The following is a 19,997-nucleotide window of genomic DNA, read 5'->3' on the forward strand; positions in this document are numbered from 1 at the left end:
CTAAGCTGCATTCGGATAAGTGTTGTCTTCAAAGCAGAGTTTGCAGCCATTGACTTTTGTAACTGCATATCAGAATCTCTCAAATTGTATCCAATCAAATGGCTCTTATCCAAACCCTGATTGGCTATATATCATCACTTCTGACACTGTGGCAGAGAAGGCCATCTTAAAATAGACATGCTTATTTTGAACGGTTCAAGCAACACTCCGTCCGGCTTCAAGCCTGCCATATCAGTGCGCCACAAAGTAACAGCATTCTAACTAAATTCAAAACAATAGACTTTCTGCCCCCGCAAGGCTTGTCATAACGCCAATGTGAATATTCCTATCCAAAGGGATAATGGCAATTATTTTTACACATTGCGCACTGAGGCGTTGTCCTGCTTGGAATTTCAAACTTGTCCATACGGTTGTTAACTACCGTCATCATAGGTTCACTTTGAAGCTGTGCTGTCCCTATAATCCACAAAGAACCTACGATACCATGCAAGAACATGCATGTACATGCCTGGGTCGTGTTTATTAGGGCACGCAACAGAAACTGTTTCAAAAGTTCAAGTTGTCCCTCCCAAGGAGCTGATCGTGGACTACAGGAGAAAGAGGGGAGGGCATGCCCCCATCCACATCCACATCGATGTCCACATAAGAACTAAGAACTTAACATGGCCCACACAGACCCGCACAGTCATGAAGAGGGTACGACAGTGCCTCTTCCCCCCCCAGGAGGCTAAAGTCATGGGCCCTCGAATCATCAAAAAGTTCTGCAGCTGCACCATCGAGAGCATCCTGACTGGCTGCATTACCACTTGGTATGGCAAATGCACCACCCTCGACCGCAAAGTGCTACAGAGGGTGGTGCGGATAGCCCAGTACATCTCTGGGTCCGAGTTCCCTGCCATCCAGGATGTCTATATCAGGCGGTGTCAGAGGAAGGCCCGAAAAATTGCCAAAGACTCCAGCCACCCAAGCCATAGACTGTTCACTCTGCTACCGTCCGGCAAACGGTAGCATCGGGTCTCGGACCAACAGACTCTACACCCAAGCCATAAGACTGCTAAATAGCCATAAGACTGCTAAATAGTTAATTCATGTTTACCCGGACTATCTGCATTGACCGTATCTTGCACTGACTCTATGCACACTCACAAGACTATATACAGTATACACACTACAGTGAGCTCCAAAAGTCACCGTCCCAATACTGGAGCTGACTGTAGTGTATATACACACTGATACTCTCACACAAAACCCCCAACACATTCACATACACTGCGTACGCATACTGACAACACAAACACACATAAACACACACACACACATACCGACACAAACACAAATTACACACGCACACACACACACACACTTTTACACTCAGCATATGCTGCTCCTACGCTGTTTTATTTATCCTGATGACTAGTCACTTTACCCTGCCTTCATGTACATACTGTATCTACCTAAAATACCTCATACCCCTGCATATTGATCTGATACTGGGACTCCCTATATATTGCTCCATTCTTGTTTATTTTATTCCTCGTGTTTTTTAAAATATATTTCTTACTCTGCATCGTTGGGAAGGGTTCGTCTACACCCTTTGTATTCTGCGCATGTGACCAACATGATTTGATTTCCCTGTTTGAGTCTGCTGCCTTCCGGTTGGTGCCTAATGATCACAACCCTGATTTTAAGATGGTGCTCTTCCCTGTTGTTTCCTTCCTGCTGTAAGTCCTTTGAAATGCAATGCTATGTATCCCCAAACCAAGTGCGTTTTCCCCGCTGGCCACCACACAAGGCCCAGTGTCTATGGAGAACAATGGCTGGTACAGATGCCTTGGTCAGTTGGTCAGGCCACTGCTGTGGGCTTTGTAAAGGGGGGGGTCTGTGGTGAATCATGGCCCATGCTGGAGACATGGTGTCCACTGTGAACCTGCTTGACATGCTGATCTCAGAACAGCTAGTTTGGCTACAATAGGGTGTCTTTGTTTGGGCCCGTGATGAAAGGTCCTGATTTGCCATTAACACTGTGCTTTGTTAGTTCCGGCCATGATGACAGTTTGGCTGGAAACTGTTGAACACGTACAGGTATGGCCAGCGTGGGGATACTGGGGATCAATCTGTTTCTAGGGTTCATGATCGGGCTCATTCAAGAGTGCTGAAATGTTACAGAATGTTCAGCTAGAAAGTGGTTGTAGAACAGACATCACTCATGTCTGTGCATCACTCGCAGTCATGTAGAATTGATACGTTCCATTAATTTCTATCTGTCACATTCAAAATTAATAAGAGTGGAACTGAACTCCGTTACATAGCCGCCTCTGTCCAGTTCAGACACAGTCAATCACCCCAGTCTTCCTCTCACAAGAGAGTGCTGTAGTTAACCCATTCGCCACTCTGGGTAGTAATAGTTTGGGTAGTTGTGTGGTGCTGGACACAGAGGCGGCAGACGAGCAGGGGATTTCTACCTATGTTTGAAGGAATCAGTGGTACGGTCATGGGTGCTCAAATGGCAGCCTGTTTTCAAGAGAATATAGCACACGCGTGCCAGATTTTCAAGGCATAGGCGCCAGTTACTGTGTGTTCAGAAAGGAATAGATGAATAGACTACATAAAACATAAGGCACAGTAGAACTGTGAAACCGTAAGGATCGACGCTGGAAACAGGAAGCAGGTACAGGGAGAACATGTAATAATCTACGGACATAAAACAGGTCAGGAACAGCGCCTGGACGCGACAAAGTAACGACATCAATGCTGACACAGGGAATAACGTGAGGTACAGCCAGATAAAGGGAAGGCAATCAAATAATGATAGAGTTCAGGTGGGTCCAATGAGGCGCTGGTGCGTGTAACGAAGGGGACAGGTGTGCGTAATGATAGGCAGTCTGGCGCCCTTGAGCTCCAGAGAGGGAGAGCGGGAGCAGGCGTGACAGTACCCCCCCATCTAGGGGCGCCACCGGCGTCCCAGCTGGGCGAGCCTGACGGACCTGCCGAGGCGTGGGATCCTGGCGAACAGGCTGAGGCGTGGGAGCCTGACGAGCCGGTTGAGGCGTGAAAGCCTGATGATCATGCTGAGACGTGGGAGCCTGATGAACCGGCTGAGGCGTGGGAGCCCGATGGCCAGCCAAAGCATGACGTTGGGTGGGTGCCTGCCGAGTCCACCGGGGCAAGAAACACCTCTCGAGCCAGCTAGGGCATGGAAGCCCGACGAGCTCGCCGAGTCACCCCCGGTTCCATCGACGATGGCACCCGGACCCGACGTCACCAACAAAATAACAGGCCTCCCTGATGCTTCCAATTTTGGTGTCAGCATTCTGTAAGGACCGACGCTGGAAACAGGAAGCAGATACAGGGAGAACATTTAATAAACTAGGGACATAAAAAAGGACAGGACCAGCGACGGGACAAAGTAACGACATCAATGCTGACACAGGGAATAATGTGAGGAACAGACAGATAAAGGGAAGGCAATCAAATAATGATAGAGTTCAGGTGGGTCCAAAGAGGTCCAAAGAGGCGCTGGTGCGTGTAACGAAGGGGACAGGTGTGCGTAATGATAGGCAGTCTGGCGCTCGAGAGGGAGAGCTGGAGCAGGCGTGACAGAATTTTTTTATTGCTGAGCCCACCTGTTTAGCAAAAAAAAGATATAAAATAGACATATCAGTTTGCAAACAATACAAAAATGTATGTATTGAGTTAATAAAGCTGAAGAGAAATTATAGATAAAACGTCTCGGTGCTCATCGACCAATGGACATAAACATTACACAACAAGTCGGAAATCGCAAATTCAACAAAGAGTGGTTTGGAAGGAATCGGTGCCTAACTGCGAGCGTCGCAAAGCAATAACTATTTTGCTTCCCCGTGCCTGCTATTCGGTGGAGAGGATGTGTGGTCCAAGTCTGGGTTTAAGGATTTAAAACATCTGCCTGAAAGGATCTCTTTTCTAAACTTAAAAGGATGAACATTCAACACCATGGGCCAGAAAAGGTTGAATACGTTGCCCATGCTGTCAATCCAGCATGAATTCATCCAGAGAATGTCAGACTTTGATGACAAAGTTTGCCCACAAGAAGAACCTCCGCACCACCTTCCTGTTCAAGTGAGCACAGCACAACAACTGTGAGTCCAAAAATAGGTATTGTATGCTGCTGCATAAATTAAGCAATATGCCACGGAGATATGTATACTGTAGCTAAGAAAGTAATACTAAGTGTATGTTGTGTAGTAGGCAGATAGTATCCCATGTGTCTCACGCTAAGAATTTGGTCCCTCTCCCCCCCAGAACTTTGCCTACTGTTCTGACTTGGTGGTGCACATATAGCCTATAGCCTGTTTTAGAGAAATGTCATCATCGGATATTGTAAAAGATTTCATTGTCAGTTTATATGCCCTCGTTATTTATCTAATGGTTCTGATTTGGCGTGCAGGGCAAATAAGGTAAGAGCGGCCCATGTTCTGAATTCTGTCGCTGTTCATTTCAGAAGTGCTGAACAAATAGGTATATCGACTACGTCTGTCTTAGCTCGCTTATTAATGTCTTAATCGACATTTCGGCTAGCGTCTTATCCGCTCATCGTTCCCCTATGCCATAGTTTGTACATCTCAGTTGTTATATTGCTTATATAAGTCTATCTCATTCATCATTTTAGGCAATGTTGGAATTATTTAATTGTTCCCCTTACATTGTGTATTATAATTAGCTCATGTTATTTTCTCCACAAGGAGGGGAAACTATATAATGTTGTTGGGTCTGTAACCATCATATTTATTTTCAACAAAAAGTTTAGTAATAGACCCATGTAATTCCAGTTGATATTGCGAGGGTTGTTTCGTTTGCATAATGTCTTTAAAAGTGGATGCTCGTGATTGTATTTTAATTTATTTTTAGACCACATAGGCCTAATAAAATACTTAAAATGGTAGGCTAACTGCGTCTCTCTCTCTCTCTCTCTCTCTCTCTCTCTGTGGTGACTTAAAGAACAGTAAAGTTAAACTCAGCAAGATGTCGAGGCCTTATCTGAACTAACATCTATCTGAATTTCTGTCGGTGTCCGTTTTGAAAGTGCTGAACGAATAGGGCTACCTCGTCGCAGCTAGTTTGCTTGCACTTGCTTATACTTAGAGCTAAGTGTTAATGATATAAGAACAAACATTAATTTACTGAACATGAATGTAGTAGTGTTTGTGTATGGTTCAAAAGTCACAACTCATGTTGGCGTTCGTTATTATTGAAGGAGAATGCAGTTCTTATCGAGTGACACAAATCCACAAGGAGTCAGTAGAAACCATATTTATTTAAGCGAGTCAGCCATATCAGCTATGTTTTTAAAAAAGGCAGTAAGTGAGGCTGAATGAACTGTTTCGCTGCCAGACTAGGCTCCGCTGATAGCCAGGTGTAGCAGTGGTAAGGATTCACTCCATGGTGCTGGAAGGAAAGCTCCGCTGTCAGGAAAGATTTATTTAGGCCCTAACAGTTTGTGGGCACCATTTGTCACCGTTATAGTGCAATTAATGTATTGTCCAGTGTTGTGTAGTGGCTTTGCTGGCGTGCATCAAAAAAAAATAGCTTGAGTTTGCCCCACCATTTACATGCTAAAATCGTCACTGCATTCCCCATGCTCATAATCAATGGGTGTGTGTGCGTGTGTGAATCAATGTGTTTGTTTCTTAGTTTGTGTGTGTGTCTGTGTGTGTGTGTGGTTGGGTCAGTGCTATGGGGCTAGTTATGTCATTAAAGGGGAGACGTTTTGCAGTGTCCATGGTTACTTGGCCTGGTTTGGGACTAGTTCCTTACTGACTACAGCTGCGGCCACGTGGAAAGATAAAAAGAGAACCGAGAGAAGAACCACGAAGCTTGGAAATGTGTAGCTGTATTATTTCATTTTATTTTTTAGCTTGGAACAATTTCACAGTTGACAAAAAAATTGGTCAATTAGGAGGCTTTTCCTGCCATCGAGGGTTGATTTTGTGTGTGTGTGTGTGTGTGCGTGCCTCCTTTTCCTTTTTTTGTTCTCATTCATACTCAAAAAATAATCCCTTAATGCATACTATTGATATTAGCCCATTTTAGCCAACAGGGGTTATCAATACTATCTCTGTTGTCTCCTCGATGTGTGTGAACAAATAGGCTGTCTATTTTAGACATACTCTCGGGTTTCAATAATCAATGGTGTGCGTTACAGTTAGGTTCCAGCTGTTGAATTGAGACGTTATCAAGTCAGCCTGATCTTTTGCGTGCCAGTGCTGCCCACTAGTGGCTTTAAACAAGAACAGCTGATAATCATGTCGAACATTGTGTGTATGTGTGTCTGTTTTTGCATTTGTGTGTTTTCAAGTTTTATTCGTCGTGTGTGCAGGATACACACGGTATACACCGTCTGACAAAATGCTTACCTCGCACGCTCCTTCTCGACAACGCAAACAACAAGAAATAATAAAAGATAAGAATACGGACATCAAGTAAATGGCTCAGTAGAATCGAATAAACATTTTTAGCATAAGTAGAATGTGTCCGTCCATCCGTGCGTGTGTGTGTGTGTGTGTGCGTTCTCTGTCTAAACAACTCTTTCTGTTTGTCACTCCCTTCATCCCTGTAACATCTTCCCTCTGGTTATATAAGAAGTCAAGAGGAGGGTTGAAGTTGTGTGGAGACTGTGGATAATGAGAGCGAAAGAGGAGATGGAATAGAAAGACAGAGAGAGGGAGAGAGAGCAAGGTCAAAGGAGCTGCAGGGTAATGAGCCTAAAATGAGGAGACATGAGAGGGGGGGGGGGGGGTATAAACATAGAAGTATCCAATGAGAGGCAGAGAGAGCTGGAGAGAGATATTGGGTGTGTCCCAATCAATGGCACCATATTCCCTGTAGGCTTATATTGCACCACATTTGACGGTCAAAAATAGGTTCCGACTGGGGACGCATGTGAGGGATAGATTAGAGGGGTGCTGCTGTCCTTGCCCAATTTAAACAGCCAATTCTCTGTTTTTCCTATTATTTTATCACGGTGGAAAGTTCATTATTGACTTACTTTTGATCCATCTTACACCTAAAAAAAAAAAAAATGCAATGTCGCTCTCTTTTTTTTGAACCATTGTTAAACCAATAGCTTTTGTGAGCTTTGTTTCAGTATTTTAGTTTTGCACTATGCCAGGGGTTACCCCATTACTAGAAGAGCAGGGGACTACTTTGCCATCTGTGCTGACAGTACTAGTATCAATGACATGTTAATGATGGCCACCCCCTTTCAGATAGGGATGGATCGCTCCTCATGGGCTATTTGGCTGGTTGCCTCTCATGGTTATTACCAGCCAAACCTGTAGTGTCATGTCACCAGAGAGAAAGGGAAAAGAAAAGTATGTGTGTGTGCGAGTGTGCATGTGGTATTTGCAGCTTTTTAAATCACGTGGCATTTTTCGTATCAGCTAGTAATTGCTCTATTGATAGAACTAAAATCTATTAAGCTAAATCAATGTGTGTATCAGTGTTTGGTGACATGCTTACAAGGCCGTTAGGCCTTAAATAGCCATTTCCCATTCCTCCCCCATCCTTCAATTCCATTCATCTTAGCTCCGTCATAATGACTTCTGTGTCCTCTGACTCATGATTCACACACACATTTAGCCCTCTGGATGGAGTGTAAGTGGTTGCCCTTACTAACAGTAGCCCCAAGGTCCAATGCTATGGAGTCTGGACAGACACTGACACACAAGAACACACAGAACTCAGAAAAGCAGGCGAGCCATAGGGGAGAGCGAAACAGTGAGGCAGATAGGGAAATGCCTTTTCTTTTTTATCCTACCACTGAGTCGGCGCTCCCATTTTTCCGGGTTGAGTTTTCTAAGGAGATTGTGAAGAGGGGAGGAGAGAGGAGAGGAGCGATGGGTGTCATTTCCAGCCAGGGGAGTCTGCATGCCTGTCTTGGTCAATCTATCTTTTTTTTGTCTCTTTTCATTTCTCTCTCTCTCTCTCTCTCTCTCTCTCTCTTTCTCCCTATTCTCTCTCTCTCTCTCTATTTTTACAATGCTCTGGCTCACAGGTGTCAAAGCAAAAAGCTTTAAATACACTGCAATACATTGCTGCTGCTAGTTTTGTTTTAAAAGGCTGGGACTCTTGGTTTTTCACACACACACACACACACACACACACACACACACACACACACACACACACACACAGCCTTTTTAATGTTAGTGTGTACTCTACTGTCAGCTGCGGCGGCCAGGTTCTGAGCATAAAAAGAGGAGACAGGGAGACACACATAAGAGAGAAAGCGAGACATGAAAGAGAGAGAGAGAAACACACACAGAGAGAACATGCTCTGTGCTGCTCACTGCTCAACCGCCTTGCTGGACTGGCCAGTGGAGGGATGGGAGGAATGTGAAAGAGAGGCGGAGAGAGAAAGAGTGGGAGAGAGAGAGAGAGGGTGAGTGAGTGAGTGGGGTTGACAGAGTGGACTAGCGTTGCGTGGAGCACAAGCGAGCCTACAGGGAGCCAGAGAGAGAGAGAGAGAGAGAGCGAGGCAGGCAGGCAGGCAGAGCCTGGGTAGAGAAAAGAGGAGAGGAATATACTTTAGATAGCAATAAAGACAGAAAGCCAGCCACTGCCAATACTGCACTATACCCAGCATGAGAGAAAAGAGCTACTGTTACCAGCTACAATAAAAAAATGTGGGACTAAAACTCGTTCTGATCCAGTGAAGAGGACTAGATCCAGCTACTGGTTTTCACACCTGTATGCCACCCTAATGGCTTCTATACCAGTAAAAAGGACTTCTGAACCTCGATTTCCGGTCAGTGAACAAGGAAGTGTGGCAGCGTGAGTCTGAATCTGTCTATATACTGAGAAAGGACAAGAGGTTACCAGCTACTAGTCTAGCCACATGTAGAACGCAAACGCGGGACAACTCATCTAGAGGAGAGGATGAAATCATAATCTGGTCCTGGATCAGATCCTGGATAGAAGTGAGGACACCAGTAGCTCTACACAGATCAAGAATATTACTGATCTAGGACCAACTCTGATGAAGAGCTAGTCGACTTGTGCCTGGCGAAGGCCCTTTCTCTTTACTGTCTCCACTGATCTCAGGCCTGCCATCCGAGCTGCTTCACCTACTGCTCCAGAAACATAACTAGTGACCAACAGGACCATGATGCATATTGACAGACAAACCGAACCAGAACCCAAACCCACTTTGAGGAATACAAATATATTCACCTAGACCTGGATTCATTCATCAATATGAAGTTTTTGTTGATTTCGACGCAGAATTTTTGACGTCTTGATTTGATAGACACTAAGTGGTTCTGTTGGTCACCATTGACTCTTAACCCCCATGTCTGGCCGAGAGTGCGTGCGCAGCGTGTATAGGTGAAAACGTCCGGCGGTTGCGGGGGTAACAGCGGCGTCGTACGTGTCCCGTCCTGTGTGGGGCTGTAGCAAACACTCGTGTGTGTGTGTGTGTGTGGTGCGTGTGTGTGATGTTGAGAGTGGAGGTCCCAGCTCCCTCAGGGCAGGAGTGGTGTTTCCAGTGCTCAGTAGGGGTGGACTGTAGTGACCCGGAACCTCGCTGTATCTGGTTGGCGGTGTTACGAAGCATTACCCTACATGATACCACCACTCCACCCCGTGCCTCTCCCCGACCCTCCACCCCACCCCGCTCCTCTCCGCGACCCAGACGCAGGATGCCCCGGAGGGTTTTGCCACACCTTCGCTTGTCCTGGGTAAGAAAGAGAGACTCTGCTGGGAAATCTCCTAATCTGGCGTGCTCAACTCAACATAGAAAGATAGAAACATAGAAAGGCCGTGACGTAGATGTGTCTTTGGATATCGGGTTGTTGGGTGTTTGTCTGGTTGATGTTCAAGGATTGTTACACAATATGACAAGAGAAACCATTTAATTTCAGAGAGACAACCAGAGATGTTCTAATTCCAGAGAGATGTTCCAATTCCAATTATAAACAGGGGGGTTCGAGCCCTGAATGCTGATTGACAGGTCAGACCATATACCACGGGTATGATAAAAAAAATTACTGTTCGAATGATGTTGGTAACCAGTTTATAATAGCAATAAGGCACCTCTGGGGGTTGTGGTATATGGTCAATATACCACGGCTAAGGGCTGCATCCAGGCACTACGTCGTGCCTAAGAACAGCCCTTAGCCGTGGTAAGGCTAAGTGACACAGTGGCTTATTGCTTAATTCTAGGATGACAGCCATTTTCAGTAGTGAAAGAAGTTCAGCGCCTTACCAGCGGGTACTCCACGCTGGCCTGTAGCAAAAGGCTGTATTAGTCGGAGGATCCGTCATCTCTCCATCTGCTGATTGTCATTGGATTTACCAAGCATCTACACCAATGCAGAATTCAACATGTGCTATTTTAGAAAGGGCCATGTATAATGTAGAGGCTTGATAAAGGCTAGAGAGTAAATGAGAGTGTGTGGGGGGGTTGGGGGGGCTGTGTCACTCCTGCCTACTGTATGTCTTATGTAATGGGAGCGCAGTGGGGGCCTGTTGACTAACGGAGGGGAAGGAGATCGGAGCAATGCTTTCGTCACCCAGCACTGTACATATTTCTACATCGGCGCGCGTGTGTGTGTGTGTGTGGTACATATATGTGAGTGTATGATGGGTGCAGGTTGGAGTGTCATCTGTTCTGCTCGAGTGACGCATCGGCAGGGTGTCTGTGTATGTGAGCACGTGTGGGCGTGTAGGTTAGAATGTGGTGTTCTCTGATGCGTCAAAGATGTAGCAAAGATCTGTGATCATCAAAAGGCCTTGCCTGAGTAATTGACAATCAGGGGCATTAACACATGTTAAAAGGAAATGTGTGTGTGAGACGTATGTGTGTGTGTGTGAGACGTGTGTGTGTGCAGATGCATTCATTTGCTGGTTTCGCTCGCGTGTGCGTGTAAAACAATTTGACAAACAAAGTCAAACCGCGTTTGACCTCACAGCCTATAGGGGAAGTGACGTCATAGTTACACGTCACGTAGCCCTTCGTTGACAAGCAGCTAATCTTATGGTTCAGTTATTGATAGAGGTGGGAGAATTCAGGACAGTGTGTAAAGGAGACTGTGGCATCGGCATGCCCCTGTGAGTGTGAGTGTGCGTGTGCGTGCTCTGGTATATATTAGGGAGTGTATATGAGAGTGTGTGTGTGTGTGTGTGTATATGCTTGTACAAGTTGTGCTGCTGGCATCTCACACCCCAGTGTGTGTGTTTTCATGCACTTGCATGTGAAATAGCAGGTGTAGGAATGAAAGGCCATGAGGGATTCTGACACATGTCATGCTCAGTATGTAGCAGGTTGATGTTTTTTGGGATGAGTCTTGTCCTTGAGGCAGAACTGGGCGATTTCTGCTAGATGGGCTAGCTGCAAAGTCAAAATTGGCTATATTGTTAAAATGAATGAAGCTTTTTGGTCATCATTTAAGGTTAGGGTTGGGCATTAGGGTTAGCAGTGGGGTTAAGGTTAGAGTTAGGGTTAGGGTTAGGTTTAAAATCAGATTTTATGACTTTGTGGCTATGCCAGCTAGTGACCACTCTGCAGAGCTGCCTCTAGAACAATATTCATGACAAAATAACACTAACCTGCCAGTGTGTAACCTCGCTCGCTTACACACATACATACACACACACGCACATACACACACACACATGCACAGACATACGTACACACACACATACTCTGTGTCCATGGTGTTTTCGAAAAACAACATCTATGCCATCTCCATTATCAATCTACGTATGATGAGTCCATGCTTAGGGGCATCCCTGTTCGTGTGGACGTGAATGCACGGTATGTATTTGTGTGTGTGTGTGTGTGTGTGTGCCTGCCTGCGTGTGTTTGTGTGCGCATGTGTGTACACTACATAGTTTCTTAATATTAGTGTTATGAGTCTATTCTAAGACTCCTTACTGAGAATGTGATTTCTATCCTTCCAAGCATCCAGCCTTTGTCTTAGCTTTCCTTCACAGTCCTATACCACTACATCATATTTCCACTTCCTTGCAAAACAACACACAGCATTTCATAAGGGACTATTACAGATGGGAAGTCAACAGAATAATTCAACCTGTCAATGTGGATCCCGGAATTCCAGATGCTTGAATGCTAGTCACAATGTTGGGCTGGGTATAAAGAGAGGGGTGTTGCAATGGAACTGGAGCCCCCATCGGAAAGAGAGTCCCCCTCCCTGCCACCCACACACACACACACACACACACACACACACACACACACACACACACACACACACACACACACACACACACACACACACACACACACACAGTCCCCTCCCTGCCACACACACACACACACACACGCACACGCACACACACACACATATAGTCCCCTCCCTAGCCACTCTATTCTTAGAGGCGAAGGATTCCCTGAATCCCCAAATGGGCCAGTTAGCTCAGGCACCATGCCTCACTTCCTGTTCAAGGCTCTCCACTTCCTGTTGTTGTGGTGCGGTGCAGTGTGGCCTGGCCTTGTGAGTTTGTGGGGAAGGGGGAGGCGGGGGAGTGGAGAAAGAAGGCAGGAGGGAGTATAGGAAGTCAAGGGCAGGGTGGGATGAAGAAGGTAGAGGGCCGAAGGCTATCAGGAGAGGTTGTGTGATAAGATAAAGACGCTAGCTAGACACTAAAAAGCTAGACACTAAAAAGATACACACTAAAAAGCTAGACACTAAAAATATACACTAAAAAGCTACGTCTGCTGTATGGTGCCCTCGCCAGGAGCTTTTTCCTAATATTACTTAGGCCTAAGCAGGGTGAAGGTATGTATCCCCCTGCCAATCTCTGTTTCTACATATCTACATTTTAAAACCGTTTTCAATAGAATATGTTGCTGTTGGATACTGCATCCCGCCTAAGAAAAATGTATATGGACCACCAGTGTATCCCCAAAGTGTTACAGACACAAAGACTCCAAACACGCTAAGAGGCGTGAGTCTTATTTTTCTTTGGGTGTGTGTAACGACTCTCGTCGAAAGGAGTGGACCAAAGCGCAGCGTGGAAAGTGTTCATGATTTTTTTTTTTTTTTTAACACTCAAACAAAATAACCAAAGTGAAAACGAAAGCGCACAGTTCTGTCAGGTACAGACACTACACAGAAAACAAGGTCCCACAAAACCCAAAAGGAAAATGACAACTTTATATATGATCCCCAATCAGATCCAACGATAGACAGCTGCCTCTGATTGGGAACCACACTCGGCCAAAAACAAAGAAATAGAAAACATAGACTTTCCCACCCGAGTCACACCCTGACCTAACCAAACATAGAGAATAGTAGGGATCTCTAAGGTCAGGGCGTGACAGTGTGTGTGTGGGTGTATGTGTGTTTGCGCACTTGAGTGCATGTTCATGCGTGCCTAACGTGTGTGTGTGTGTCATGATCGAGTCCTGTTGTTCCATAATTGTTAGACATAAATACCCGCTCCAACATGTATTTTTACCCCTCCATTGTGTTGCAGGTGATTATGGGAGAGGTGGGTCGTTAAAATAGATATTATTCCTGAGAGAGAGAAAGGCATTGGTGGAATTCCAGAATTCTGGGTGGAGTTTAAAAAAAGTCTCCCTAGCCTGGTCCCAAACCTGTGTGGTATATAGCTATTATCGCTAATAGAAGCCTCTCTGACGTTTCACACTTAAGCAATGCATTTCTCACTGACATGGAGGATATGTTTGGACTCACTGACCTAATTCAGAGTTTACACTTACACCCTCAGCTCACTTTACCTAACTTACATTGACATTTTGCTCACATATTGAAATCACTGATACATTTAGAAAGTGGTACTAATGAATTGAATAGCTAATATTGACTTTGACCCCTTTTCTTAAATCCTCCTCATCTGTGTCCCTCATAGGCTAAAGGGCGGAATGATGGCGCCCTGTCATCCAATGAGAACACTCGGTCGCTGTCGTCGGGCGAGGTTGAGGGCGTGGCGTGGCAGGGCCCTCGTACGGTGCTCCTGCAGAAGAACTCCCAGGGCTTCGGCTTCACGCTGCGCCACTTCATTGTGTACCCGCCAGAGTCCTCCCTCCACAATAACCTCAAGGTAACAATGGTTCATAGCCCCCACGATGGAATGCATTACGTTCATTTGACAGATTTCCCTACCAAGCTTATGCTGATCTGCTAACCTCCAGTCGTGTAGAGGTTAATTGTGTCTCATGACCAAATTAAGAGGGGTTGTGAAGTCACAGAATTACAGGTGTGTGTGTGTGTGTTACCCTAACCGTGTTCACACTTATGTAGGTGTCCTGACCAATGGTCACCAACCAGTGGAAGAAAAGCCCACACATCCTGTAGCTCCCTAGGACCAGGGTTGGGGACCACTGACCTACAGGGAGGGGAGAGAAGAGAGGAACAGAGAAGTAAATAAAAGAGGCAAATGGGGTAAAAGAGGAAAGGAGGAGAAGAGAGAGAGGAGAGAATATGTTAAACAGAAGATGAGAAGAAGGAGAGGAGGGGGCCAGAGAGGAGAGGGCCAGAGAGGAGAGGGCAAGCAGAACAGGAGATGAGAAGGTAAATAGAAGAGGAGTAGAGTATGGGAAAGGTGGTAGTATCACTGGTTCCTACTCCAGGGTGTCTAGGTCTCTATTATGTGGCTGTAAAGCCCAGGTCATTGTCTGTCTGACTGGAATGAGCTCAGTCAGCCAGCCGGCCAGACCTAAACTGCCCAGTCAGCTGGGGTCTGTGTGTGTGTGTGTGTGTGTGTGTGTGTGTGTGTGTGTGTGTGTGTGTGTGTGTGTGTGTGTGTGTGTGTGTGTGTGTGTGTGTGTGTGTGTGTGTGTGTGTGTGTGTGTGTGTGTGTGTGTGTGTGTGTGTGTGTGTGTGTGTGTGGAGTAGGGAGTGGGTTATTGTGTGTGTGTGTCAGAGAGAGATGAACTGTGCGTGTGTTTGCGTGTGTGTATGTGTGATAAATTGAGGTAAACCATGTGAGCATATGCTGGCTCATGAGTGTTTTTGTCACTGTCAATCCATTTCTGTGTGTTGCTATGATGAGGCCCGTTTAGGTGTGTGATAATGCGTTTGTAGCCACACCAACTGCTCATCGCTCTGACTGCCTGGGGGAGATAGCATCTCCTTGTGGTAGAGCCACAAAACAACTGGTCTGCTTGGTCTCTGTTTACTAGTTTTCTAGGTGTCTCACTTGTCTTCCTCTCCTTTCTCTGCAGGACGAGGAGAATGGAAACGGCAATGGAAAAGGTGAGGGTTTTCCATGTGTCGTTATACAGTCCTTTGGTGTGCGTTGTTTACAAGTTTAAAAATGTTTAACGAATATATGCCACATTTGTGTGTCCCAGGTTGTCAAAGGGGTCGTCTGGAGCCCATGGACACCATCTTTGTAAAGAGTGTGAGGGAGAAAAGCCCCGCCCACCAAGCTGGCCTGTGTACAGGGGACAGACTGGTAAAGGTGAATGGGGAAAGTGTATTAGGGAAGACCTACTCTCAGGTGATCGCGTTGATCCAGAACAGGTGAGACACACGCACATGCAGGCACCTACACACATGTGATATGACACATTATATAATACTTGTTACATAACTTTACACAATGGCCCATTATTTGACTATCTCTCCTCTATCCCTCTTCCAGCGAGAATGTTCTGGAGCTCTGCATCATGCCAAAAGATGAGGATGTGTTGCAGTTGATAAGTGTGAGTATGAGATTTCTGTTTCTTTCTCTCCTCTCCTCCTTCCCACACATCAAATTATTTCCAATCATAGCCCAATAAAAATACACCTCACAATCACAAAGCAATTTGGTTTGGTGAAGAATATTGAGTTAGTAGTAATGTATAGACAATTACAAACATTTCATATAATTCCAGTGCTGAACTATCTCTACTGGATATACAATAATTACACAATAAGACGTTTTCATTGTAACACAAATTGAATTGTAATGTGTAAAAAATAAATTAAATAAAAAATAAAATAAAAAATGCATTCCACCCGCCTTTGCTTTCACAAACACCTGACAAGCTAGTTTGGAGTGGATTTTTAGTTCCGAAATACATTTCAAATGTATTGGAAACAGGTTGTCAAATCATGTCACGTTCCACGGAACACGTTAGACTACCAAACGGAATGTGTTCATTTTGTGTGAAATACTACTTCGCACCTGCTTTCTACTCTTCTCGATCCCTTGCTTCCCTCTCCAGCTCCTTTCTATCTCTTCATTTTTTCTATCTCTCATGCTCCCGCTCTCCTTTTCCCTCCCATACAGGCGTACTCTCAGGATGCCTACCTGAGAGGAAATGAGCCATACACGGGAGGGGCGCAGCATATCCCCGACCCTCCCCCACTCTGCTACCCCCGTGCCAAGCCCACTTCCACGGCCCCTCTGCCACCCAACCACCAAAGCCCCCTGGACAACTGGCACTGCCGCCCCAGCCCTGTTAACCAGGCATCCCCCTTGGACAACCGCTCTGTCGCGGTTAACGTAACTCAGACCTCCGGCAGGCCCAGGGGTCCGGGAGAAAATGAGGAGGATGGCGGAGGCCATTTTGGCTCCTCGGCAGGACAAGAGGGAGATTGGCTGCCATCTTTGGGGCAGAACCGCGGGCGCTCGTCGTCGGCCGTCAGCGCACTGGATTTCCACTTTGCCAACCACAACGCCGCCATCGCCTCTGCAACCCTGCCCCACATGCCCGCCAGGAAGGGAAGTTTACCGGCTACGCGTGCCCACAGCGACGCCATGTGCCACCAGGCGCTGTCCGACTGGTACTACAGCCAGGCAGAGGCGGCCGAGCGCATGTCCCCTCGACACCGGAGCATATCCCAGGATCGGTTAGCCGAGCTGGGGTTGGGCTTAGCGCTGGGGCCTGGTGGCGCTGGAGGTCCTGGGTCTAACTCTATGTCCTCCATGGCTCACAGAGACCACGGCGTTTCCCAAGAAACTCTGCTGCTCCACCACCAGGCAGCAGCCGCCTCCCACGATTCCTATTGGCTGGGAGGCTGGGGAGGAGTGTCCGGGCCAGGGAGCCGTTCGTGCTCCGAAAGCCTGCTGGCGGCGTACGCATCGTACGAACGCAACTACGGGCGCTCACAGGAGACGCTAGCCCAGGCGGCTGCGCTGGTGTCGCCACACTGCGAGAGAGCCCCCGCCTGGCCGTCGCAGGGTGCCAAGGAGCAGAACAAGGACTTGGGAAATCACCACACGGTTACAGCCACAACTGCAGCCACACTGGGTAAGCTCCACATGCATAGAGATATTTAGATGGATAGATAGGCAGGAAGACAGACATCTCCCCATCTACCTAAAGTGTACACTTACTCACTCCCCTTGTGGATTTAACATATGACATACACCACTCTAGCATGCCTTAAAATCCATGAGGGGGTTTAAGCAAGTGCACGCTTTTAGAAGGAGTGCAAGGAATTGGCATTTAGCCAGTACTTCTCCTGCTGAACTCTGCCTAAATTATGTCTACCTTTCCCCACAGCCACAGCCCCCTCCGTTGGTCGGCAGACCCAGCAGCAGCAGGTGGCTGAGCCCCAGACCCAGAGCAGGAGGTTGGAGGAAGAGGAGCTGGTGGGTTACAAGAGCTACAGCCCCTCCTTTTGCCGCAAGGCCAGCCACCTCCTCCAACAAGCCCACTCCTTCAGAGAACCCACCTACATCGGACCCCACCTCAACTGGGCACCCAGTGCCAAAACCAGCCCCTCAGACTGCGAGGGAGGCTGGATAGGAGGGGGGGTGTTAGTTCCTCGTCCTTCCTCCACCCCGGCCGTCATCCCTTCTTCGTCGGAGGATGAGAGAGTGCTGGGGGAGGAGAGGGGGGAGTCGAGGGAGACGCTGTCTCCTCTCCCTCTGGGCCAGGAGGTGGTGCTGAGGCAGAAGCCCCCTATGGGGCGTAGGACCCCCGTGCAGGCCCTCCGTCACCCCCTCTACGCCCTCCCAGTGGATTCGGCCGAGCCCCCCGTCGGGCTGCTGCCCTCCCCAAACAACCCCACTGCAGGGACACCCTCGCCCGTCTCTGGGGGTACCAGAATGGGGGACAGTCTAAGGAGGCCCAACGGTAGCCTGCAACCCCACCACAGCACACCCGACTCCCTGGCCTCCATTCCCTTTATAGGTTAGTAGTTAGTACCCCACCCTACTCTCCAACTTCCGCCTTCCTCCCTTCCCTTTCTTTATGAATAGTTGGGAGGGAATTAGAGGGAATTATACATTTATACCAGGGTTCAATCCCAATTTTCTTCAATGCTTTTCACTGAGACTTCAATGAGAACGCCAACTGAGATGTACACTGAGTATACCGAACATTATTCTTATGAGTTGCACTCCCCCCTTTTGCCCTCAGAACAGACTCAATTCGTCAGGGCATGGACGAATGCTTCCCACAGTTGTGTCATGTTGGCTGGATGAAACTGTTGAGCGTGAAAAACCCAGCAGCGGTGCAGTTCTTGACACAAACCGGTGCGCCTGGCACCTACTACCATACCCTGTTCAAAGGCAATTACATTTTTTGCCTTGCCCTACCCTCTGAATGGCACACATATACACAATCCATGCCTCAGTTGTCTCAAGGCTTAAAAATGATTCTTTAACCTGTCTCCTCCCCTTCATCTACACTGATTGAAGTGGATTAAACAGGTGACTTCAATAAGGGACCATAGCTTTCACCTGAATTCACCTGGTCAGTCTATATCATGGAAAGAGCAAGTGTTCTTAATGTTTTGTACGCTCAGTGTATACACATATACTGTACATTTATATGTTATATGTGTATAACTGAGTAAATGTCTTTGTAACTTGAAACTTTTAGTGTAGTGCATGTGTGTACGTCTTCTGTGTCCAGAGAAATATAGATTTTAACACACGTATTACCTTCAGTGTGCTTGTGTAGTAACACCTATGTAGGTCCCTGGGGTGTGTGTCTGTAACATGACTCTGTCTATCCAGTGGTGTAACTCATTAGTACATTTTGACTCTCCCGTAGAAATATGCTATTTTACATAGGAAATAATACTTATTTCTATTATGACCGTCTTCCTCGATGACTCCTAACCTCTGACCTCTAACCCCTGACCCCTCACAGATGACCCTATCAGCCCTAGCGCTGACCTACGTGCCCGCCATGTGCCCGCCTGCTCCGTGGTGTCCTCCTCCAGTACCCCGTGCCCTCTTGTGTCCTCTTTGCCCTGTGCCCTCACCTCTAGTACCACTACTGTCTCCCCTGTCACCCTCTCCTCCTCTACCTCCCCCCTCGTCAAACTCCGCTCCCAGGACAGCAGTGAGTGTCCCCAATTCGCCTCACCTCTCCTCACCATACCGCCATCACTTCCTTTAGAACGATTTCCCACGTTTTGGCATGTAGACCTGTTTTCACTTCTACACCGACTGTTGTCGATATCCCCAGTCAGTCGATACAGGGTAAGTGCAAAAACAGGTACACATGTCAAAACAAGGAAGATTGTACTTAAACCTCAAACCCCCTTCAACTGCCCCCCATCCACCTCTATCTCCAGGCTCAATGTGTTCTGTGTTTGCTTCTCTCTGACATGTCTAGAATGCCTTCCATTTTGAGCTATCTCACATCACTGTGTTTTTTTTGCATGTCTTTAATTCCCTCCCTACTGATTCATCTCTCTCTCACCATGTCCCTCTCTTTTCTTTCTTTCTGAGAAGGCAGTATCAAAAGCCGCCGTTCCTCCTACCTGCTGGCCATTACCACGGAGCGCTCCAAGTCATGTGACGAGGGCCTCAACACTTTCCGGGAGGAAGGCCGTGTCTTCTCGTAAGTTTGGCCCCTTGTTGTCTGAAGACTATATGCAGAGGTCAAAAAGGTCAGGAGATATGAATATATCTTGTTTTTCTGTGCGGTCAGTCATGCAACATTCTCAAATATCTTTCCACAGGAGACTACCAAAAAGGGTCAAGAGCTTTTTCACTGATGGGGTGAGTATTATCTCTTCGCTGTTTCATCTTTTATTTGATCATTATATTTTATTTTGTCTGCGTCAGCTTTGGAC

At 46.9% G+C, this 19,997-nt stretch overlaps 1 protein-coding gene across 6 annotated transcripts in view; it reads left to right on the forward strand.

The window, feature by feature from the left end:
• The window catches only part of LOC139368243 (Rho GTPase activating protein 23b), a 74,098-nt gene that overhangs the window by 33,662 nt on the left and 20,439 nt on the right, over positions 1-19,997 (forward strand). For 4 of the 6 annotated variants that reach the window (XM_071106942.1, XM_071106945.1, XM_071106940.1 and 1 more), the window contains exons 2-10: positions 13,876-14,067; positions 15,191-15,221; positions 15,320-15,491; positions 15,613-15,673; positions 16,246-17,209; positions 17,465-18,097; positions 19,064-19,258; positions 19,654-19,762; positions 19,884-19,923. In XM_071106942.1, coding sequence (XP_070963043.1) covers positions 13,876-14,067; positions 15,191-15,221; positions 15,320-15,491; positions 15,613-15,673; positions 16,246-17,209; positions 17,465-18,097; positions 19,064-19,258; positions 19,654-19,762; positions 19,884-19,923 — 2,397 coding nt within the window. Of the gene's footprint in view, positions 1-13,875; positions 14,068-15,190; positions 15,222-15,319; positions 15,492-15,612; positions 15,674-16,244; positions 17,210-17,464; positions 18,098-19,063; positions 19,259-19,653; positions 19,763-19,883; positions 19,924-19,997 lie in introns of all 6 variants that reach the window. The other 2 variants (XM_071106941.1, XM_071106943.1) reach the window with 2 other exon arrangements.

This window comes from Oncorhynchus clarkii, chromosome 16, assembly GCF_045791955.1.
Source record: "Oncorhynchus clarkii lewisi isolate Uvic-CL-2024 chromosome 16, UVic_Ocla_1.0, whole genome shotgun sequence".
NCBI lineage: Eukaryota > Metazoa > Chordata > Actinopteri > Salmoniformes > Salmonidae > Oncorhynchus > Oncorhynchus clarkii.